The sequence below is a fragment of the Salvelinus fontinalis genome, chromosome 29 (assembly GCF_029448725.1).
Source record: "Salvelinus fontinalis isolate EN_2023a chromosome 29, ASM2944872v1, whole genome shotgun sequence".
Classification (NCBI taxonomy): Eukaryota; Metazoa; Chordata; class Actinopteri; order Salmoniformes; family Salmonidae; genus Salvelinus; species Salvelinus fontinalis.
Window position 1 is genome coordinate 17871517 of NC_074693.1, and position 25230 is coordinate 17896746.

General features: G+C 43.8%; 1 protein-coding gene across 3 annotated transcripts in view; it reads right to left on the bottom strand.

Moving 5' to 3' along the window:
• Positions 1-1453: 1453 nt before the first annotated feature.
• Positions 1454-25230, bottom strand: part of LOC129827528 (pro-neuregulin-2, membrane-bound isoform-like) — a 52282-nt gene continuing 28505 nt past the window's right edge. Inside the window, exons 5-12 of one of the 3 annotated variants that reach the window (XM_055888445.1) lie at positions 14270-14328; positions 10683-10706; positions 8706-8808; positions 8214-8349; positions 7709-7839; positions 7369-7587; positions 7039-7222; positions 1454-5456 (exon numbers count right to left, since the gene is read on the bottom strand). In XM_055888445.1, coding sequence (XP_055744420.1) covers positions 4983-5456; positions 7039-7222; positions 7369-7587; positions 7709-7839; positions 8214-8349; positions 8706-8808; positions 10683-10706; positions 14270-14328 — 1330 coding nt within the window. In that variant the 3' untranslated portion in view covers positions 1454-4982. The remainder of the gene's footprint in view (positions 5457-7038; positions 7223-7368; positions 7588-7708; positions 7840-8213; positions 8350-8705; positions 8809-10682; positions 10707-14269; positions 14329-25230) is intronic. The other 2 variants (XM_055888447.1, XM_055888446.1) reach the window with 2 other exon arrangements.

Below are 25230 nucleotides of genomic sequence, written 5' to 3' on the forward strand. Positions count from 1 at the left end.
CTACCACTCCCTGCCCGTGCAGGTCTCGGAGAACCTCGTCTACGAAAGATTGGAAGACGGCTGGAGCATTCTTCAACCCATATGGCATGACGAGGTACTCATAATGGCCAGATGTAGTACTAAATGCGGTTTTCCACTCATCTCCTCTCCGGATACGCACCAGGTTATGCGCACTCCTCAGGTCCAGTTTTGTGAAGAAACGCGCCCCGTGAAAGGATTCCGCCGCCGTAGCGATGAGAGGTAGTGGGTAACTAAACCCCACTGTGATTGAATTTAGACCTCTATAATCAATGCACGGACGCAGACCTCCCTCCTTCTTCTTCACAAAAAATAAACTCGAGGAGACGGGTGACGTGGAGGGCCGAATGTACCCCTGCATCAGAGATTCAGTGACAAATGTCTCCATAGCCACCGTCTCCTCCTGGGACAATTGGTACACGTGACTCCTAGGAAGTGCAGCGTTCTCCAGGAGGTTTATCGCACAGTCCCCTCGACGATGGGGTGGTAATTGGGTCGCCTTCTTCTTACAGAAGGCGATAGCCAAATCGGCATATTCAGAGGGAATGCGCACGGTGGAAACCTGGTCTGGACTCTCCACCGTAGTTGCACCTACGGAAACTCCTATACACCTGCCTGAACACTCCTCTGACCACCCTCGAAGAGCCCCCTGTCTCCGTGAAATCACCGGGTTGTGAAGAGCTAACCACGGAATTCCCAGCACCACTGGAAACGCAGGTGAATCAATAAGGAATAGACTAACCCGTTCCCCTGCGTTACCATGTCCAGTGGCACCGTGGCCTCCCTGAGGCACATCCTCCCTGAGGCTACAACGGAAGTGGTCCATCAAAGCCCTGTTGTTCCACCCCGCTCCTGCGGCCAAGGTCCGGAACTCCAGGGCAAAGTCCTGCTCGCTCCTCGTCTCCTGTCGCAGGTGGAACAGCCGTTCTGCCGCTCGGCCCTCCGGTGGGTAATCGAACACAGCCCGGAAACGGCGGGTGAACTCGGGGTAGTGATCCCTCGCCGAGTCTGGGCCATTCCACACTGCATTTGCCCATTCCAGGGCTCGCCCCGTCAGACAAGAGACGAGGAAGCTCACGCTCTCCTCTCCTGAGGGAGTTGGACGGACGGTAGCTAGGTATAATTCCAGTTGGAGGAGGAACCCCTGACACCCAGCCGCCGTCCCATCATACTCCCTGGGGAGCGCCAGACGCAGGGCCCCGGAGCCGGATGCTGAAGCAGGGGTAGGTGGTGCTGGTGGAGGGGGCGCTGGAGATGAGGTGGGAAGGCCACTCCTCTCCCATCGGTCCATCCTCTCCATCATCTGATCCATGGCGGACCCGATCCGGTGAAGAACAGTGGTGTGATGGAGGACCCTCTCCTCCATCGATGGGAGAGGAGGTGTGGCTGCTCCTGCTGATTCCATTTTTGAAGGTGCGGGATTCTGTCACGACTGACTAGGTGTGTAGAAGGAATCAAACGCAGAGAGCAGAGAGGTCCAGCGGAAAGATGCACTTTAATGCAGCACCAAAAGTAAATGCCCAATCACGCAGGGCGCAAAACACTGACCAACCCAATACAACGGGTAACACGGTCCAGCGCACAAAACAACACCAAACGACACAACCGTGAACATAAAAATAATCCCACACAACACAGGGGTGGGTTTCACAACCTAAATAGGGAAGTAAATCAAACACACACAAACAAGGAACAGGTGTAACTAATTAGACAAATCTAAACTAAAAGAAAAACGGATCGTTGGCGGCTAGTAGGCTGGTGACGACGACCGCCGAGCACCACCCGAACAGGCGGGGGAGCCAACTTCGGCAGGAGTCGTGACAGCCTCATTCTCATTCTACACATTCCTTGGGGAATCTTCTGCATTCCTTTTGTAGGGTCACTAAGGCCTTATGTAGGAAGGCAGATGTACTAATAATGGGTAGAATGGGAATATATTGCGCTTGCTGTTACTTGCTTTTTTAGATGCATGTGCTTTTTACCCCAACAAAGTTTGTTGTCGTTATAGCTCAAGTGAAAGATGTGATGTTCATCAATGATAAAGTATGTGTTATATTCTTGGAACAGATAAGACAGGAAAATATTGCCACCCAGTGGCCAGAAGCTTTCAAAGCCTGTTTTGCTTGTACAGTACAGTAGTATAAGGCAGAATAATTATTATCGGTTTGATAGACAGTCATCAATAGGCAGGTGAAAACAGCTTCTGACGTAAGCTAGAGAATCACCCTTACACCTTGAGGCTCATGAAGGAGAAGGCCTCTTCTTTGTGACAGAGAATGACAACACTTTCAAAATGGTAGGAATAAAGATTTATTTTCATATGAAGAGGTGGTTTGGATTTTTTTTTTTCTTTTTTACAAGTATGTTTTGATAAAACTTGCAAAAGACTTCTAGCATATCCCAAGAATGGAGACATGAGAAAAGGGGATTTATTGCTGAATGTTAAAATGAAGACACTTCACTGAGTGGAAAATGATTTCCTTGCTGCTTTTTCCATGCACCCAACTACCTGGACCTCTAGGACATGCAGGGGGGTGGGGTGAGGGGATTGGGGGAGGAGGGGGAGGGAGGGGGTGTCAAGGAGATGAGGACAACTGCTGGACAAACACAAACAATGGTTGTGTGCGCGTGTGTGTGTGTGTGCGTGTGTGTGTATGTGTGTGTGTGTGTGTGCGTGCGTGTGTGTGTGCCTGTGTGTGTGTTTGCGTGTGTGTGCGTGTGTGTTTGTGTGAGTGAGTAAATATGGAAGGTAGGAAAGATTGGTTGCAAGGGAAGGAGGTAAGGGAGATTTTACATTTCAACTACCACTATAAGCACACTACCCTCACTGGCAGTTTCCCACATTGCAAATCTCAGATTGAATACAATGTTACTAAGACAAACTAGCCAGAACTTTGGGCCATGAAAAAAACATGTATTTCTCTGTGATAAGTGATATTCCACAATAATCCTCTGAATTCATCTAAGGAGTTGGTGGTCATTTTTTTAAAGGTACTTATGTGTATTTTTTTTGTGATGCATGCATCTCCTGTGAGACTCGACTGGTAACATTGATATTTGAATTTAAAACCAACTCCTTTTTCCATTAGGTAGAGGAGCAGGACATCCGGGACCCTCTGCCCATTAAATCTCAGAATATTTCTGAGGTGAACCCTTTCTGAGGAATGCCTGTAACCCATAGCGGAGTGGGCAAGCTGTTGTCCTGTGTAGGTGTACCATGTCCCATGATAATAGGTTATGTTATACTCTATAATGTCATCGTCAAGATGGGGGGGATCGGACAGAGACAGACACATATCAGATCATTCAGTCAATGTGGCCAAGCAAGGTATACGTATGCTAATAATAAAGGTATAGGAATGCAACAAAGGATGCAATAATCGATAATACCAAACCGTCTGTTGGCTATGATGAAAAAAAGACAAACGGAACAGACTCAAACACACTGCAGTCCGTCGGTCAACGTAGGAGAGACTTCGCAAAAATAAACCTTTGTGACTTGCCACAGCACTCAGCAATCCAGTGCCATCATCACTACGAGCCACTGCCGTCGTCAACATCATCACAGAACAAACCCGTGTCATTACACTGTCATAGAACAATCATCTAAGAGACTCAACATCAACTACATATCAGCATGTTTTGGCATTTTTAAAACTTTTTTTTTCAAGTTTCAAGAGTTTCCAAAACTCCCTACTACATCACACATGAAAACAGACAAGGACGAGGGACATAATGGATCTGGCCTATGGACCATGGAGGTTCTTGGGAAATTGAGTTTTTTTCTTCATGGGTTGTGAAAGTCCTGAGACACAGTGCGGCTTTAGTTAAGCTGCTGGCATAGGAACGGGGGTGGGCAGTCCATGTAGGCCAGAATCAGGCTGGATTGACAGTATTGGTTGGATTGGCAGCTCCCTGGCCAATGAATGCTCATGGAAGGAGGTTTTACAGTGCAATGGAGCTTCTGGCAGCATGAGGATTGGCCGGGTAAGTATGTCAGTTTAACAGTGAACACACCCTCATAGCTGAATGGACACACTCAGGGCTCCCCGGCTGTGCCTGTGACCAGACTACAACTCATCATGGAGCACGCATATGCATGCGCGCGCGCGCGCACACACACACACACACACACACACACACACACACACACACACACACACACACACACACACACACACACACACACACACACACACACACACACACACACACACACACACCAAAACCGTCACCTACACTCACACCCATTTAAAAACCCTGAACACCTGTGAAGGTACCTTGGATCACCTGCATTCCTCTAAAACAATACACAGACAATGACAGGCGGCGGATGATGACATGAATGACTGATGTAAGTTAGTTGGAGCGACTCATCAAAAACTAGCGCATCACTTCCTGTACCAGGACAGGACACCACATCCAGTTGCGTCTGTGATAAATGTCCCCAGTGAAAAAAACAACTGCGTGTGGATCATACTCATGTAAACATAAACCTTTACACAGGGGTGATTCATATTGCATGATGACAGAATCATATCACAGTTCAAACAGGGAGATCCTAAATCAGAGGAAGTCAAAGTAAAGAGGTCTATAAAATGAGGAGTCTGTATTAGAAAGGCTACAAAAACTCAACTGGACCTCTGGCTTCAGCACACAGCAAAAGGCACCACAATATTATTCTATTGTCTAACTCGTGAAAAAATTGGCACGGAATAATTTTTTCTCTCTCTCATTAAGCTGTAAATCAAAAACTTTACATATAAATATTTTTCCCCTATAAAAAAAGTATTTGCTGTTAGCTAGTAGACAATTTTTGCTAAAATGAAAATAAATATTTCATTTGTTTAGAATATCTGTCTGTTATACAAAATAAAAATATGTCTCTACTCCACTGTTGTCTTTAGGTGGGTCAAAGGTTTTGGGGTCAGGGGTTAGAGGTCAGTGGTCAAGGTGCGCGGGTCTTAAAGGGGTGTGTTGTCATGTTTCGAGGAGCGCGACTGGGGGAATTTACTGTGTCCGTTGCTGCGGGGGCTTGGTCGCCCCTGTGCCCGGTGAGTCCGTATGTCAGTGGTGGTGCCAGGGGCGGTAGATGATCGGCACCCACGTTCGCACGGCTCCATGTTCATGTTCTGCATACTGAGGAAGGGCGTGCTCTCCCCGTGCCCTTCCTCTTCCTCCTCCTCCTCCTCTGATTGGCTGAAGCTCTGAGAACTGTAGTCCCGTAGGCCCATTGCATGCTGGGAGAAGTGTCCGTTGAGGCGGTTCCGACGCGGGCGCTGGCGGCTCCTGATTGGTTCGCGGGAGGAGGCGTACTCCTGCGTGGTCTCGTAGGCCTCGTCGTCAGGGAGACGGTAGGGGCTAGACGGAAGGCTGCCCGTGCTCTCCGTCAGATAGGGTTGGCGCGGGCGACGGGGCGGCCGGTACAACAGTCCATCCTGCAAGGACAGAAACAGAGATGAGACTGTCTCAGAAACACAATGTCACACACGAGATACTGCAGATTCTAACTAACAACAACGTACACTACCCACTGTAATCTACAACTAACATTATACACTACACACTATAATCTACAACTAACATTAAACACTACCCACTCTAATCTACAACTAATATCGTTCTCTACCCACTCTAATCTACAACTAACATTAAACACTACCCACTCTAATCTACAACTAATATCGTTCTCTACCCACTCTAATCTACAACTAACATTAAACACTACCCACTCTAATCTACAACTAACATCCTACACTACCCACTTTAATCTACAACTAACATTATACACTACACACTATAATCTACAACTAACATTAAACACTACCCACTCTAATCTACAACTAATTTCGTTCTCTACCCACTCTAATCTACAACTAACATTAAACACTACCCACTCTAATCTACAACTAACATCCTACACTACCCACTCTAATCTACAACTAACATTATACACTACACACTTTAATCTACAACTAACATTATACACTACCCACTTTAATCTACAACTAATATCGTTCTCTACCCACTCTAATCTACAACTAACATTAAACACTACCCACTCTAATCTACAACTAACATTAAACACTACCCACTTTAATCTACAACTAACATTATACACTACCCACTTTAATCTACAACTAACATTATACACTACCCACTCTAATCTACAACTAACATTATGCACCACCCACTTTAATCTACAACTAACATTATACACTACCCACTCTAATCTACAACTAACATTATACACCACCCACTTTAATCTACAACTAACATTATACACTACCCACTTTAATCTACAACTAACATTATACACTACCCACTTTAATCTATAACTAACATTATACACTACCCACTCTAATCTACAACTAACATTATGCACCACCCACTCTAATCTATAACTAACATTATGCACTACCCACTCTAATCTATAACTAACATTATGCACCACCCACTCTAATCTATAACTAACATTATGCACCACCCACTCTAATCTATAACTAACGTTATGCACCACCCACTCTAATCTACAACTAACATTATGCACCACCCACTCTAATCTATAACTAACATTATCCACTACCCACTCTAATCTATAACTAACATTATGCACCACCCACTCTAATCTATAACTAACATTATGCACCACCCACTCTAATCTATAACTAACATTATCCACTACCCACTCTAATCTATAACTAACGTTATGCACCACCCACTCTAATCTATAACTAACATTATACACTACCCACTCTAATCTATAACTAACGTTATGCACCACCCACTCTAATCTACAACTAACATTATGCACTACCCACTCTAATCTATAACTAACGTTATACACTACCGACTTTAATCTACAACTAACAACATTGTACACTACCTCCTCTAGTTTACAACAACACGATAAGGAAGTGGAAAATATGACTCATGAATCCCAGTTGTTATATGGTCTGCTTTCTGCCATTTGTGTAGCCACGTTGTCACGAGTGGGTTTAGCGGCAGGGTCATGGTCACCTGGGGGCATCTCAGCAGGGGCTGGTCATCCTCCCGGTGGTAGGCTGCGGTGGCAGGCGGCAGGGCGAGGGCGTGGCCCGTGTTGGGAGATGTGATGTGGAAGGTGGGCACCTGGGGGGACAGCGGGGGGTAGTGGAACTCGACAGGTGACAGACGGGCTGGCGTGGTCAACGCTGACACATACCTGTGGGGAGGAAGGGGGGAAACAGAGACACAAACAGTATCATTACATCTGGTTCAGAGGCCCAAAACTGACAACATTGACAACAACTAATATTGGGGTTTTTACATCTACAAATTGTTGGTGAAGATTCAATCTAGTCGTCTCACCTGTCGCTGTGAGGTGAATCTCTCAGAGAGTCGTAGGAGTCTCCATACTGCAGGCTGGCTCCCTCAGAACAGCCCCAGTAGGCGGCCCTCTGTGCCCGTGCCTCCATGCAGGTCGGGCTGCTGCATTTACTGGTGCCCACTGACGAGGAGAGCGCCCCTGACTGGAAGTCTGAGTTCATACTGTCTGTCCTCTCTATACTCCACGTCCGCTCCTCATGTCTATAGGGAGAGGGGAGTAAGTAAGGAAAGGGCTTTGGGAAATTTCTGATCAGCAGAAATGCCCAGGTGTGTCTCTACGTGTGTGAATGTGTGTCTATGTTTCTGTGTGTTACTACAGCACCTGGAGTTGTGGGAGACTGTAGATGAGTGGTGGGATCTGGTGGACATTCGGCTTCCTGCGAAGTTTACGGATTCTTCTGGTCCATGCTGTATAATACTACACTCTGTGGTAGGAGCGTTCTTTGAGATGTACTGTGAAAGGAAGAGAGAGATATGCATTGTGGGAGCAGCATGGGCATGGGCGATATGGGAATAAGGACGTGTTATAACACCCGTTACAAACAAAACAAATCTGTTTCTGAGCCTGAGGTAGGTTGTAGGCCCTGTATACACTCAGTTTGTACAACTGGTGTACAATGTATTTGACAAAACAATTGTGATCCAACGGAAGGTTTGTCTGCACAAAAATGTTTACACAGCGATTTTCGAGAAACAATGGTTGTGTAGAAAAGCGTGTGCACACAAACTCTCTGTAGTATAACAGAAATATCACTTCTACCACAACTGTCAAATGTGTTGTACATCAGTTGTACAACCTGAGAGGGTATGGGGCCGTAGTGACTCACGTCGACCATGGGGATCTCCTCAGGCCCTGGCCCGGGGTGGTTGGGACCGTTAGCCAGCATGCGGTTAGGCTGCTCCACACACTGGTTCTGGTTAATGCTCTGGTTCAGGTGGCCATGCATCTTCTTCCTCTGCTTCCTGTAGGACATACGCAATGAAAAGTGTAATGAGTTATTGTTCTAGAATACATTGAGAATGATAGTAGATAAGGGAAAATAGTAGGTAAGGAAAAATTTTGATAGAAAATGTTATAAATACAAACTACAGTGTTACAGTCATTTTATAAATGTCTGTCATCAAAATACCCGGCTTCAAACATGAATACTTTTTTATATATAATTAGTTAGTAAAGCTTAATTTCCGACATTATTGCTGTGATCATTGTGCAGCCCCAGTCAGTGAATGCCTCCTGGGCTCCGTGAAGAACTGGTTGAAATGATGTCATAATGATGCCATTAAAATCAGGGTGGGCTCTGTACAGTACTAGTACGTACTTGGTTTTGCAGTATGCCACCACACAGACCATGCCCACTACCAACAGTGCCACACAGATGCCTGTGATGGTCAACACCCGCCGCTGGTACAGCTCCTCTGCCTCTGTGAACAAACCACACACACACACGCACGCACGCACGCACGCAAGCACACACACACACACACACACACACACACACACACACACACACACACACACACACACACACACACAAACACAAACAAATACACATACATGTGAGCGCTACTTTACAGGAATATTCAAACAAAAGCTAACTCAGCTCCTCCCCTTTCCCTCCATACTCTGACATCACTGACCTATGACATCTAACCTCCCTAAAAGTAATCAATGGTGTTCCTCCTTCACCTTAATAGTGCTAACCTTAGACAAACCAAAACCGTGATGGTATTAACCCTGTAGGTTAACAGTGGCTTAGCCACAACATAGGCTGTTTCAGTTAGGAGGTGCTTATATTTGTCCTGTTTCACACATGTTCAAGCATGTATCAGTTCAACTTACAACGTCCAACAGTTAACCTCTAGTAGACTTTTTTTACTTGTAATACTAGCTTCTGTCGGTTTACTGTAGGTCAAGTTCAAACAATCTCCTAGAAACTAGGCCTCATTCTACATAGACCTCCATGTTGCAATGTGTGGTTGGTCTGGATTTCCCCTCTGCTTTCCCTACATGCACTAATGTATCATAATGTCTATGGAATGTATGTCAAAGAGGTCTAAGGACACATGCCTGTATGATGGAATCAGATGATAATCGTAAGAAAAAAAGCATTTTAGAGCAAAAACACCACAATGGTTTGGGGATATTTATAAAACTCACCAGCAACTAAATAAACACGTTTAAATCGACCAGAGAACGCACGGATATAGAACTCACAGATTACTCAGTCTTCATACGTTAACGAGGGAAATATAATGCAGCTTTTGCATGAGAGTTATCATTATTTTGCAAGGTTTAATGTGGTTTTCTGATCGTTTGTGTCAAATCAAAAGTGTCTAGAATCTCTGTTGTCATGGTGAAGCTTTATGAATACCTCCCTGTCAGGTGTTCTGATGGTGTTTGACTGACCAATGAGCAGAAGGCTCATTGTGGCAGAACATTGTCAGCAGATAAGTCACAATGACAGAGTAAAACAAACAGAACATGGAGAGAGGGGGAACAAAAGAAAGAAAGAAAGAAAGAAAGAAAGAAAGAAAGAAAGAAAAAGGAAGATGGAAGGAGGAGACGGCCAGACGGTGGAGGAAGAGGGGCTGGGAAGGTGTGGGGAGGGGGTGTCTAAAATGGGGTGGTGGTGGGGCTTTTAGTGCTAAAGGTAGGGGGACTGGGGTGCTGTCTAGAGAGCCTTAGCCTGGCATTGTATGTGTGTCACAGAAGAGGGGACTGATAGGGAATGAGATTGGTGGTTGGCTGCTACTGAAGGAGCTAGGTCACTATCACTTGCAGGAGCCTCTGATTCAATGCCAATCAACTGGGGAATGCTGGACCTACCACCTACCAGTGGCTGTCTCTATGGAAGATAGTCTTATGGGACGCTGTCTATTGTTTCAGGTGTGGTGTTACTGATATATAACCATCAGCACATTTCTCGCCAGTTTGTCTCTCTGTGACTCAAAAGCTTCACTCATAATGTAGCCTCATACCTTCTGCTTCCACAGTGTCTTCCTCTCCATCATCAACATGTCTGTGGCTTTGCTGTCTCCCTCTCTATACAGTAACATAATGGCGTGTACAACAAAGCTTAGTTTCAAGGTTTTCTATAATTGAGAGAGAGGGCTAGCATGCATGCAGATTGACAAGTGTCTTTGGACCTGGTAGGTAAGTGGGCAAGTGACAGATCGACAGATCAGAGAAGAGCTATTGGTTCTAGAGAGATGGTAGTAGTAATGTGTGACTGTGAGAGGATATTGGCAACTCTTAAAATTAATAATATACATTCAAATGAATAATTGTTCCATACCCATAAATTCAATTCCAAGATGCTCTGCCAACGCAGAAAGTTGGACACAATGAAAAGGAAAGAGAACAAGTTTCAGAGAGTGATTGTCTACATTGGAACATAGATATATAGATAGTAGATACTAAACCATGAGGTTAGTATGGAATTGTTCCGTGACGTACAGTAATAATCGTTACTGGCAGGTGCCACGTCCAGTAACAGACAGACAACGCAGACAGCCGCAGCTCTGTGACCCCAGAAACGAAAGGAAAGGAAAGAAAGAAGCATAACTAATAAAAGAGAGAGGGAAGCAGGCAGGAGACATGCAGAGACAGAGACAGAGACAGAGACAGCCACTTCACTTACTGCCATATTTACTAGATCTCATTTCTGGGGTAAACAATTTTTTTTCGTGGACAAAAAAATGAATTAATAAAACAAGATAAAAAAGCAATTTGTTACTTTCCAACCTTTTGGAGATGAGGCTGGTTGGCACAGAAATGGGAGCAGCTTTGTAGGTCGACAGATTAATGACATGTTCTAATTGTGTCTCTCATAGTTTCTTGTGTTTACTAAAAATAGTATTTTGTATCACATTGTCACCCTATAGCTTCTATCTGGTCTTTTTTTTCCTGAATTGATTATGATAAAGTATGACAGTGTTTTCTATTTTACAGCGTGAGCACCAGTAGAAAAAGGTGTGCCCTTAATTCACTTGTATGATGCCACCCCTGATAAAACAACCTGGTCTCATAGATTAGACGTACCATAGTAAATGTAAATCTGTGACACTCAAATTGGTATGATATGATACGTTCGTTATGATTTCATAGAACAGAAGATAACTTAACTCAAAAACTATAAGCATGGTAGTTGATCAGGGTGTATGGATAAGCGTATAACACGAATGTCTAGCAATCCAAAGGTTGCGTGTTCAAATCTCATCACAGACAACTTTAGCATTTTAGCTAATTAGCAACTTTGCAACTACAGTAGTGGCCAAAAGTTTTGAGAATGACACAAATATTAATTTTCACAAAGTCTGCTGCCTCAGTTTGTATGATGGCGATTTGAATATACTCCAGAATGTTATGTAGAGTGATCAGATGAATTGCAATTCACTGCAAAGTCCTTTTTTGCCATGCAAATGAATTGACTCCCAAAAAAACATTTCCACTAGATTTCAGCCCTGCCACAAAAGGTCCAGCTGACATCATGTCAGTGATTCTCTCGTTAACACAGGTGTGAGTGTTGACGAGGACAAGGCTGGAGATCACTCTGTCATGCTGATTGAGTTCGAATAACAGACTGGAAGCTTCAAAAGGAGGGTCGTGCTTGGAATCATTGTTCTTCCTCTGTCATCCATGGTTACCTGCAAAGAAACATGTGCTGTCATCATTGCTTTGCACAAAAAGGGCTTCACAGGCAAGGATATTGCTGCCAGTAAGATTGCACCTAAATCAACCATTTATCGGATCATCAAGAACTTCAAGGAGAGCGGTTCAATTGTTGTGAAGAAGGCTTCAGGGCGCCCAAGAAAGTCCAGCAAGCGCCACGACCATCTCCTAAAGTTGATTCAGCTGCGGGATCGGGGCACCACCAGTACAGAGCTTGCTCAGGAATGGCAGCAGGCAGGTGTGAGTGCATCTGCACGCACAGTGAGGTGAAGACTTTTGGAGGATGGCCTGATGTCAAGAAGGGCAGCAAAGAAGCCAATTCTCTACAGGAAAAACATCAGGGGCAGACTAATATTCTGCAAAGGGTACAGGGATTGGACTGCTGAGGACTGGGGTAAAGTCATTTTCTCGGATGAATCCCCTTTCCGATTGTTTGGGGCATCCGGAATAAAGCTTCTCCTTGAGAAGACAAGGTGAGCGCTACCATCAGTCCTGTGTCATGCCAACAGTAAAACATCCTGAGACCATTTATGTGTGGGGTTGCTTCTCAGCGAAGGGGGTGGGCTCACTCACAATTTTGCCTAAGAACACAGCCATGAATAAAGAATGGTACCAACACATCCTCCGAGAGCAACTTCTCCCAACCATTCAGGAACAGTTTGGTGACGAACAATGCCTTTTCCAGCATGATGGAGCACCTTGCCATGAGGCAAAAGTGATAACTAAGTGGTTCGGGGAACAAAACATCGATATTTTGGGTCCATGGCCAGGAAACTCCCCAGACCTCAATCCCATTGAGAACTTGTAGTCAATCCTCAAGAGGCGGGTGGACAAACAAAAACCCACAAATTCTTGAAAAAGAAGGGTCAACACTGCAAATATTGACTCTTTGCATCAACTTCATTTAATTGTCAATTAAAGCCTTTGACACTTATGAAATACTTGTAATTATACTTTAGTATTCCATAGTAACATCTGACAAAAATATCTAAAGAGACTGAAGCAGCAAACTTAATATTTGTGTCATACTCAAAACCACGACTGTACTTACTACTTTTTAGCGTGTTAGCTAACCCTTCCCTAACCCTAACCTTAACCCTTTAACCTAACTCCTAACCTTAACCCTAACCACTAGACTAGCTAACATTAACCACCTAGCTAACGTTATCATTAGCCAACTAGCTAACGTTAGCCACAACAAATTGTAACTCGTAACATATCTCATGTTTTGCAAATTTGTCTACATATTGTATAAATTGTAATTCGTAACATATCATACGAAATTGATTATGGACATCCACAAAGGAATACATATTGTACGAAACGTAACATATCAGACTAATTGAAGTGTCCCGGATTTACGTTACAGCTACCCCTGAGTCCAGGTTGCATAGAAAAGACTGATCATTGCAGGATTAACCAAATATAATATATATGTACTGCAAATAGTATGTAGTATGTATATATTCATATTGTGCTCCCATTAGGGAAGAACGATGACAAACTAGTTCAAAGTGCTTTACTCCCAGCTACTATACACTGTGCACTGTACTATACTTCCATGGCAAAGAACTGGTCACACAGGTAAACAGAACGTTGATGGGGCAAACAAACCAGACATTTGAATGATTTGAATATCAGAACTGATTTAGGATGAGCTCTCAGGAAATATTATGACAATGGGTTATCAGTTGCCCATCTGCAGCAGGACTACTGTACTAACATCTAGTCAGAACATCACAGATAACTACAGGTCTTCACATCAAGCATTGCATCAAGCCATCCAAGCTGCATATCAGGTGCACCCTGTAAATGACATTCACTGTATCATTATCCAGTCTTTACTGCAGCATATTGTGTAGCACATGATCAGGAGGGCATGCATAGGAACCTATGTGTTAACTCTGTTGTGTGTTTCTCTGCATGCACCTCTGTCCATTATTAAGGGGTCTACTGGTTAACTCCCTCTGTAAGGACCAGCTCCAGGTAGGACATATAGTGCAGCAGAGGAAGGTGAGAGGAATGGCAACAGGAAAGGGATAGACATAGAGGCATGCACACCCCCCCCCCCCCCCCCCCCCCCCCCCCCCCCACACACACACACACACACACACAGGTACTGTAGGTATCCACCTCCAGAGCATGCAGCAGTGTCCCAATGAGGAAGACAGACAGACAGACAGACAGACAGACAGGAGGAAATGAACATACTGTAAAAACCTGCCATGACGGATTTTTGACAGCGATCACCTGTATAGTCATTTGGACACCTGATGGGGGAAACAAGCCACAGAAGGAGAGGACGGAGGGAGGAAGGAGAAAATAGTAGGTTGAGAGACGGAGGAGGGAGTACATATAAGAGGAGGGAGGGAGAGAGGGAGGGAAGGAGGGACACAAGAGAGCAGAGAACATGGAGTTAGAAACAGAGCACAACCTAACAGTATGTGACAGAGGTACAGAGAGCGCTATCAAAGACAGTACAGTATGAAGATATGTAGAAACGGCTTCTCCAATAGAAATCCCTGATCACACTTGTAGGCCATGTCATGGCGACGTTAGCTAGCATAGCTCATGCATAGAAACACGTCATTGGGTTTAACGCTTGTGTCGCGCTGAACTGCGCATGTGCAGACCATCAAATAAAACTCCTTTGACATAAAGTTTTTGACAAAAATGAAAACGTGTCAGTTGGTAACTTTCACGAGGTTGTCATGACAGGTTCAGGTTGTGCCGTTAGAATACGGGAATATTAACAACAAAGGACACATTTTTCCCTTTTCCCATTGACTTGCCAAACCCCAAAACCCAATCTAGTCTGTCTGGTCTGCTTTGCGACGTGTTTCCGGAAGTATCACAATGTTGCACCTCTGGGTTTGAAAACTCTGTGGCGTATGGGCATTGCTATGACATCATCACCATGAAGTCAACGCTATGATATCATTGCATGTGGAAGGCTGGAAGGTGTGGGAGGAGTCAGAGCTGAAAGCAAAAGCAGAAACACCTCCTAGACATAACTGCTGGACAGGGTTTGTTTCCCAATATGCACTTTCATAGAGGTTGGGCTTGAAAAACTGCAAAGGCTAAGTCTGTAAGGAAGCCCCCCTTTGCTGAAGGACCTCATTGACATCTAGGAGAGAAAGGTGGGGGATTGGAGTACACAGGGGATGTCCAAGTTCTCACACTTACCGTACTGTAACTACACAGCAACTACACTGTAATTACAGTGTGAGTCCAGGCAGCATAATTCTCCCTAACACATACATATCCTGATCCCTGATTTTCTAAAACAGCATTCAGTTCAACTAGTCTCACAGGGTCTGCATATTCATAAAATGCATAAAACTGCACAGGAGATATTTTTTCCTCATACAGTACCAAAGACACAACATCAATGTGCATTTTGGATCAATTAAAGCAAAAACCTCACTCAGCAAAAACCCCACTCAGCAATTTCCCATGGAGTTATAAATAGAGTAGAAGCAAAGAGTGGATCTGAGACACTTGAGGCAGCATGCAGGCTAGCAGATCCTCTCTCTCTCTCTCTCTCTCTCTCTCTCTCTCTCTCTCTCTCTCTCTCTCTCTCATCTCTCTCTCCTTCTCTCTCTCTCTCTTCTCCTCCTTCTCTCCTCTCTCTCTTCCTTCTCTCTCTCTCTCACCTTCTCTCTCTCTCTCTACCTCCTCTCTCTCTCTCTCTCCTCTCTCCTCTCTCTTCTTCCTCATCCTTCTCTCTCTCTCTCTCCTTCTCTCTCTCTCTCTCTCTCCTCTCTCTCTCTCTCTCCTCTCTCTTCTCTCTCTCTACCTCTCTCCTCTCTCTCTCCTTCTCTCTCTCTCTCTCTCTCTCTCTCTCCTCTCTCTCTCTCTCTCTCTCCTTCTCTCTCTCTCTCTCTCTCTCTCTACCCCCTCTCTCTCTTCCTCCTTCTCTCTCTCTCACCATCCCTCCTCACTTCCTCTCAACCCTTCGATCTCCCTCTCACCTCTTTCTCTCACTATTCTTCTCGCACCCTCTCACCCTCTCAATATCCTGCTATCTCCATCTCTCCCTCTTTCCCATCTCCCCACTCTCTCTCTCTTCCCCTCTTTTTGTCAGCCTTGAGAACAAGCTAAAGAAAAACAGCCTCCACTCATCTCCACAGAGGGATAAAACAGCCCTCATCTGAATGATGTTATTCCTCCATTTCATTCTCTTGTTCTGTCTCTCTGATGCTGAAGGAGGATTGGAGGGAAAGGGATTTGTCTGAGAACTGCTAACCTCTAACAAAGAATGCCAGAGCCACATCATCGCCAGGCTAGTCTACTTTGTTCATTCAGAACTGTGCTGATCTCTCTAAACAGACTGGCATCTTGGCTCAGAGAGAACACAACATAGCTCTAACTCTGTTTCTCTACGTGCAGCTCTGTCACAACATAGCTCTAGCAGGGTAGCCTAGTGGGCGGCAGGGTTGCCTAGTGGTTAGAGCGTTGGACTAGTAACCGCAAGGTTGAAAGTTCGAATCCCCGAGCTGACAAGGTACAAATATGTTATTCTGCCCTTGATCAGGTTCCTAGGCCATCATTGAAAATAATAATTTGTTCTTAACTGACTTGCCTAGTTAAATAAAGGTAAAATAGCACTGTCTCTCTCCACACAACTCAGACACACAACTCACAATCAGGAAGAACGACCCTTAATTCACCGGTGACATGGCTGGATACACATCTACCTCCCACAGCCTGACTGTGTAGGTTAGGGTATCAGCCAACACCCAAACACCTCATAAGGTTTTCCTTCAGATCTTTAAAATAGGCTGTTTGTCACAGTATGTAACAGAACAAGGTATAACTAAGTCTAGTTTTTAGGCTGTCTGTCGTAGTACGAAACGGAACAAGGTATAACTCGTTTTTAGGCTGTCTGTCGTAGTACAAAACGGAACAAGGTATAACTCGTTTTTAGGCTGTCTGTCGTAGTACGAAACGGAACAAGGTATAACTCGTTTTTAGGCTGTCTGTCACAGTACGAAACGGAACAAGGTATAACTTGTTTTTAGGCTGTTTGTCGTAGTACGAAACGGAACAAGGTATAACTTATTTTTAGGCTGTCTGTCGTAGTACGAAACGGAACAAGGTATAACTAGTTTTTAGGCTGTCTGTCGTAGTACGAAACGGAACAAGGTATAACTTGTTTTTAAGCTGTCTGTCGTAGTACGAAACGGAACAAGGTATAACTAGTTTTTAGGCTGTCTGTCGTAGTACGAAACGGAACAAGGTATAACTAGTTTTTAGGCTGTCTGTCGTAGTACAAAACGGAACAAGGTATAACTAGTTTTTAGGCTGTCTGTCGTAGTACGAAACGGAACAAGGTATAACTAGTTTTTAGGCTGTCTGTCGCAGTACGAAACGGAACAAGGTATAACTTGTTTTTAGGCTGTCTGTCGTAGTACGAAACGGAACAAGGTATAACTAGTTTTTAGGCTGTCTGTCGTAGTACGAAACGGAACAAGGTATAACTCGTTTTTAGGCTGTCTGTCACAGTACGAAACGGAACAAGGTATAACTAGTTTTTAGGCTGTCTGTCGTAGTACGAAACGGAACAAGGTATAACTCGTTTTTAGGCTGTCTGTCGCAGTACAAAACGGAACAAGGTATAACTTGTTTTTAGGCTGTCTGTCGTAGTACGAAACGGAACAAGGTATAACTCGTTTGTAGGATGTCTGTCACAGTACGAAACGGAACAAGGTATAACTAGTTTTTAGGCTGTCTGTCACAGTACGAAACGGAACAAGGTATAACTCGTTTTTAGGCTGTCTGTCGTAGTACGAAACGGAACAAGGTATAACTAGTTTTTAGGCTGTCTGTCGTAGTACGAAACGGAACAAGGTATAACTCGTTTTTAGGCTGTCTGTCGTAGTACGAAACGGAACAAGGTATAACTCGTTTTTAGTCTGTCTGTCGCAGTACGAAACGGAACAAGGTATAACTCGTTTTTAGGCTGTCTGTCGCAGTACGAAACGGAACAAGGTATAACTCGTTTTTAGGCTGTCTGTCGCAGTACGAAACGGAACAAGGTATAACTCGTTTTTAGGCTGTCTGTCGCAGTACGAAACGGAACAAGGTATAACTAGTTTTTAGGATGTCTGTCACAGTACGAAACGGAACAAGGTATAACTCGTTTTTAGGCTGTCTGTCACAGTACGAAACGGAACAAGGTATAACTAGTTTTTAGGCTGTCTGTCACAGTACGAAACGGAACAAGGTATAACTCGTTTTTAGGCTGTCTGTCGCAGTACGAAACGGAACAAGGTATAACTCGTTTTTAGGCTGTCTGTCGCAGTACGAAACGGAACAAGGTATAACTCGTTTTTAGGCTGTCTGTCGTAGTACGAAACGGAACAAGGTATAACTAGTTTTTAGGCTGTCTGTCGTAGTACGAAACGGAACAAGGTATAACTAGTTTGTAGGCTGTCTGTCGTAGTATGAAACGGAACAAGGTATAACTCGTTTTTAGGCTGTCTGTCGTAGTACGAAACGGAACAAGGTATAACACGTTTTTAGGGTGTCTGTCGTAGTACGAAACGGAACAAGGTATAACTCGTTTTTAGGCTGTCTGTCACAGTACGAAACGGAACAAGGTATAACTCGTTTTTAGGCTGTCTGTCGTAGTACGAAACGGAACAAGGTATAACTCGTTTTTAGGCTGTCTGTCGCAGTACGAAATGGAACAAGGTATAACTTGTTTTTAGGCTGTCTATCGTAGTACGAAACGGAACAAGGTATAACTCGTTTTTAGGCTGTCTGTCGCAGTACGAAACGGAACAAGGTATAACTAAGTCTACTTTTTAGGCTGTCTGTCGTAGTACGAAACGGAACAAGGTATAACTAAGTCTAGTTTTTAGGCTGTCTGTCGCAGTACGAAACGGAACAAGGTATAACTAAGTCTAGTTTTTAGGCTGTCTGTCGTAGTACGAAACGGAACAAGGTATAACTCGTTTTTAGGCTGTCTGTCGTAGTACGAAACGGAACAAGGTATAACTAAGTCTAGTTTTTAGGCTGTCTGTCGTAGTACGAAACGGAACAAGGTATAACTCGTTTTTAGGCTGTCTGTCGTAGTACGAAACGGAACAAGGTATAACTCGTTTGTAGGATGTCTGTCGTAGTACGAAACGGAACAAGGTATAACTCATTTTTAGGCTGTCTGTCACAGTACGAAACGGAACAAGGTATAACTCGTTTTTAGGCTGTCTGTCGTAGTACGAAACGGAACAAGGTATAACTCGTTTTTAGGCTGTCTGTCGTAGTACGAAACGGAACAAGGTATAACTCGTTTTTAGGCTGTCTGTCGTAGTACGAAACGGAACAAGGTATAACTCGTTTTTAGGCTGTCTGTCGTAGTACGAAACGGAACAAGGTATAACTCGTTTTTAGGCTGTCTGTCACAGTACGAAACGGAACAAGGTATAACTCGTTTTTAGGCTGTCTGTCGTAGTACGAAACGGAACAAGGTATAACTCGTTTTTAGGCTGTCTGTCGCAGTATGAAACGGAACAAGGTATAACTCGTTTTTAGCTGTCTGTCGTAGTACGAAACGGAACAAGGTATAACTCGTTTTTAGGCTGTCTGTCGCAGTACGAAACGGAACAAGGTATAACTCGTTTTTAGGCTGTCTGTCACAGTACGAAACGGAACAAGGTATAACTCGTTTTTAGGCTGTCTGTTGCAGTACGAAACGGAACAAGATATAACTCGTTTTTAGGCTGTCTGTCGTAGTACGAAACGGAACAAGGTATAACTAGTTTTTAGGCTGTCTGTCGTAGTACGAAACGGAACAAGGTATAACTAGTTTGTAGGCTGTCTGTCGTAGTACGAAACGGAACAAGGTATAACTAGTTTGAAGGCTGTCTGTCGTAGTATGAAACGGAACAAGGTATAACTCGTTTTTAGGCTGTCTGTCGTAGTACGAAACGGAACAAGGTATAACACGTTTTTAGGGTGTCTGTCGTAGTACGAAACGGAACAAGGTATAACTCGTTTTTAGGCTGTCTGTCGTAGTACGAAACGGAACAAGGTATAACTCGTTTTTATGCTGTCTGTCGCAGTACGAAACGGAACAAGGTATAACTAGTTTTTAGGCTGTCTGTCACAGTACGAAACGGAACAAGGTATAACTCGTTTTTAGGCTGTCTGTCGCAGTACGAAACGGAACAAGGTATAACTCGTTTTTAGGCTGTCTGTCGTAGTACGAAATGGAACAAGGTATAACTCGTTTTTAGGCTGTCTGTCGTAGTACGAAACGGAACAAGGTATAACTCGTTTTTAGGCTGTCTGTCGCAGTACGAAACGGAACAAGGTATAACTCGTTTTTAGGCTGTCTGTCACAGTACGAAACGGAACAAGGTATAACTCGTTTTTAGGCTGTCTGTTGCAGTACGAAACGGAACAAGGTATAACTCGTTTTTAGGCTGTCTGTCGTAGTACAAAACGGAACAAGGTATAACTAGTTTGTAGGCTGTCTGTCGTAGTATGAAACGGAACAAGGTATAACTCGTTTTTAGGCTGTCTGTCGTAGTACGAAACGGAACAAGGTATAACACGTTTTTAGGGTGTCTGTCGTAGTACGAAACGGAACAAGGTATAACTCGTTTTTAGGCTGTCCGTCGTAGTACGAAACGGAACAAGGTATAACTCGTTTGTAGACTGTCTGTCGTAGTACGAAACGGAACAAGGTATAACTCGTTTTTAGGCTGTCTGTCGCAGTACGAAACGGAACAAGGTATAACACGTTTTTAGGCTGTCTGTCACAGTACGAAACGGAACAAGGTATAACTAGTTTTTAGGCTGTCTGTCACAGTACGAAACGGAACAAGGTATAACTCGTTTGTAGACTGTCTGTCGTAGTACGAAACGGAACAAGGTATAACTCGTTTTTAGGCTGTCTGTCGCAGTACGAAACGGAACAAGGTATAACACGTTTTTAGGCTGTCTGTCACAGTACGAAACGGAACAAGGTATAACTAGTTTTTAGGCTGTCTGTCACAGTACGAAACGGAACAAGGTATAACTAGTTTGTAGGCTGTCTGTCGTAGTACGAAACGGAACAAGGTATAACTCGTTTTTAGGCTGTCTGTCACAGTACGAAACGGAACAAGGTATAACTAGTTTTTAGGCTGTCTGTCACAGTACGAAACGGAACAAGGTATAACTAGTTTGTAGGCTGTCTGTCTCAGTACGAAACGGAACAAGGTATAACTAGTTTTTAGGATGTCTGTCGCAGTACGAAACGGAACAAGGTATAACTCGTTTTTAGGCTGTCTGTCTCAGTACGAAACGGAACAAGGTATAACTAGTTTTTAGGCTGTCTGTCACAGTACGAAACGGAACAAGGTATAACTCGTTTTTAGGCTGTCTGTCACAGTACGAAACGGAACAAGGTATAACTAGTTTTTAGGCTGTCTGTCGCAGTACGAAACGGAACAAGGTATAACTCGTTTTTAGGCTGTCTGTCTCAGTACGAAACGGAACAAGGTATAACTAGTTTTTAGGCTGTCTGTCACAGTACGAAACGGAACAAGGTATAACTCGTTTTTAGGCTGTCTGTCTCAGTACGAAACGGAACAAGGTATAACTAGTTTTTAGGCTGTCTGTCGCAGTACGAAACGGAACAAGGTATAACTCGTTTTTAGGCTGTCTGTCGCAGTACGAAACGGAACAAGGTATAACTAGTTTTTAGGCTGTCTGTCACAGTACGAAACGGAACAAGGTATAACTCGTTTTTAGGCTGTCTGTCACAGTACGAAACGGAACAAGGTATAACTCGTTTTTAGGCTGTCTGTCGTAGTACGAAACGGAACAAGGTATAACTAGTTTTTAGGCTGTCTGTCACAGTACGAAACGGAACAAGGTATAACTAGTTTTTAGGCTGTCTGTCGTAGTACGAAACGGAACAAGGTATAACTAGTTTGTAGGCTGTCTGTCACAGTACGAAACGGAACAAGGTATAACTCGTTTTTAGGCTGTCTGTCACAGTACGACACGGAACAAGGTATAACTAGTTTTTAGGCTGTCTGTCGCAGTACGAAACGGAACAAGGTATAACTCGTTTTTAGGCTGTCTGTCTCAGTACGAAACGGAACAAGGTATAACTAGTTTTTAGGCTGTCTGTCACAGTACGAAACGGAACAAGGTATAACTCGTTTTTAGGCTGTCTGTCTCAGTACGAAACGGAACAAGGTATAACTAGTTTTTAGGCTGTCTGTCGCAGTACGAAACGGAACAAGGTATAACTTGTTTTTAGGCTGTCTGTCGCAGTACGAAACGGAACAAGGTATAACTAGTTTTTAGGCTGTCTGTCACAGTACGAAACGGAACAAGGTATAACTCGTTTTTAGGCTGTCTGTCACAGTACGAAACGGAACAAGGTATAACTCGTTTTTAGGCTGTCTGTCGCAGTACGAAACGGAACAAGGTATAACTCGTTTTTAGGCTGTCTGTCGCAGTACGAAACGGAACAAGGTATAACTCGTTTTTAGGCTGTCTGTCACAGTACGAAACGGAACAAGGTATAACTCGTTTTTAGGCTGTCTGTCACAGTACGAAACGGAACAAGGTATAACTCGTTTTTAGGCTGTCTGTCGTAGTACGAAACGGAACAAGGTATAACTAGTTTGTAGGCTGTCTGTCACAGTACGAAACGGAACAAGGTATAACTAGTTTTTAGGCTGTCTGTCGTAGTACGAAACGGAACAAGGTATAACTCGTTTTTAGGCTGTCTGTCACAGTACGAAATGGAACAAGGTATAACTCGTTTTTAGGCTGTCTGTCACAGTACGAAACGGAACAAGGTATAACTAGTTTTTAGGCTGTCTGTCGTAGTACGAAACGGAACAAGGTATAACTCGTTTTTAGGCTGTCTGTCGCAGTACAAAACGGAACAAGGTATAACTTGTTTTTAGGCTGTCTGTCGTAGTACGAAACGGAACAAGGTATAACTCGTTTGTAGGATGTCTGTCACAGTACGAAACGGAACAAGGTATAACTAGTTTTTAGGCTGTCTGTCACAGTACGAAACGGAACAAGGTATAACTCGTTTTTAGGCTGTCTGTCGTAGTACGAAACGGAACAAGGTAAAACTAGTTTTTAGGCTGTCTGTCGTAGTACGAAACGGAACAAGGTATAACTCGTTTTTAGGCTGTCTGTCGTAGTACGAAACGGAACAAGGTATAACTCGTTTTTAGTCTGTCTGTCGCAGTACGAAACGGAACAAGGTATAACTCGTTTTTAGGCTGTCTGTCGCAGTACGAAACGGAACAAGGTATAACTCGTTTTTAGGCTGTCTGTCGCAGTACGAAACGGAACAAGGTATAACTCGTTTTTAGGCTGTCTGTCGCAGTACGAAACGGAACAAGGTATAACTAGTTTTTAGGATGTCTGTCACAGTACGAAACGGAACAAGGTATAACTCGTTTTTAGGCTGTCTGTCACAGTACGAAACGGAACAAGGTATAACTAGTTTTTAGGCTGTCTGTCACAGTACGAAACGGAACAAGGTATAACTCGTTTTTAGGCTGTCTGTCGCAGTACGAAACGGAACAAGGTATAACTCGTTTTTAGGCTGTCTGTCGCAGTACGAAACGGAACAAGGTATAACTCGTTTTTAGGCTGTCTGTCGTAGTACGAAACGGAACAAGGTATAACTAGTTTTTAGGCTGTCTGTCGTAGTACGAAACGGAACAAGGTATAACTAGTTTGTAGGCTGTCTGTCGTAGTATGAAACGGAACAAGGTATAACTCGTTTTTAGGCTGTCTGTCGTAGTACGAAACGGAACAAGGTATAACACGTTTTTAGGGTGTCTGTCGTAGTACGAAACGGAACAAGGTATAACTCGTTTTTAGGCTGTCTGTCACAGTACGAAACGGAACAAGGTATAACTCGTTTTTAGGCTGTCTGTCGTAGTACGAAACGGAACAAGGTATAACTCGTTTTTAGGCTGTCTGTCGCAGTACGAAATGGAACAAGGTATAACTAAGTCTACTTTTTAGGCTGTCTGTCGTAGTACGAAACGGAACAAGGTATAACTAAGTCTAGTTTTTAGGCTGTCTGTCGCAGTACGAAACGGAACAAGGTATAACTAAGTCTAGTTTTTAGGCTGTCTGTCGTAGTACGAAACGGAACAAGGTATAACTCGTTTTTAGGCTGTCTGTCGTAGTACGAAACGGAACAAGGTATAACTAAGTCTAGTTTTTAGGCTGTCTGTCGTAGTACGAAACGGAACAAGGTATAACTCGTTTTTAGGCTGTCTGTCGTAGTACGAAACGGAACAAGGTATAACTCGTTTGTAGGATGTCTGTCGTAGTACGAAACGGAACAAGGTATAACTAATTTTTAGGCTGTCTGTCACAGTACGAAACGGAACAAGGTATAACTCGTTTTTAGGCTGTCTGTCGTAGTACGAAACGGAACAAGGTATAACTCGTTTTTAGGCTGTCTGTCGTAGTACGAAACGGAACAAGGTATAACTCGTTTTTAGGCTGTCTGTCGTAGTACGAAACGGAACAAGGTATAACTCGTTTTTAGGCTGTCTGTCGTAGTACGAAACGGAACAAGGTATAACTCGTTTTTAGGCTGTCTGTCACAGTACGAAACGGAACAAGGTATAACTCGTTTTTAGGCTGTCTGTCGTAGTACGAAACGGAACAAGGTATAACTCGTTTTTAGGCTGTCTGTCGCAGTATGAAACGGAACAAGGTATAACTCGTTTTTAGCTGTCTGTCGTAGTACGAAACGGAACAAGGTATAACTCGTTTTTAGGCTGTCTGTCGCAGTACGAAACGGAACAAGGTATAACTCGTTTTTAGGCTGTCTGTCACAGTACGAAACGGAACAAGGTATAACTCGTTTTTAGGCTGTCTGTTGCAGTACGAAACGGAACAAGGTATAACTCGTTTTTAGGCTGTCTGTCGTAGTACGAAACGGAACAAGGTATAACTAGTTTTTAGGCTGTCTGTCGTAGTACGAAACGGAACAAGGTATAACTAGTTTGTAGGCTGTCTGTCGTAGTACGAAACGGAACAAGGTATAACTAGTTTGAAGGCTGTCTGTCGTAGTATGAAACGGAACAAGGTATAACTCGTTTTTAGGCTGTCTGTCGTAGTACGAAACGGAACAAGGTATAACACGTTTTTAGGGTGTCTGTCGTAGTACG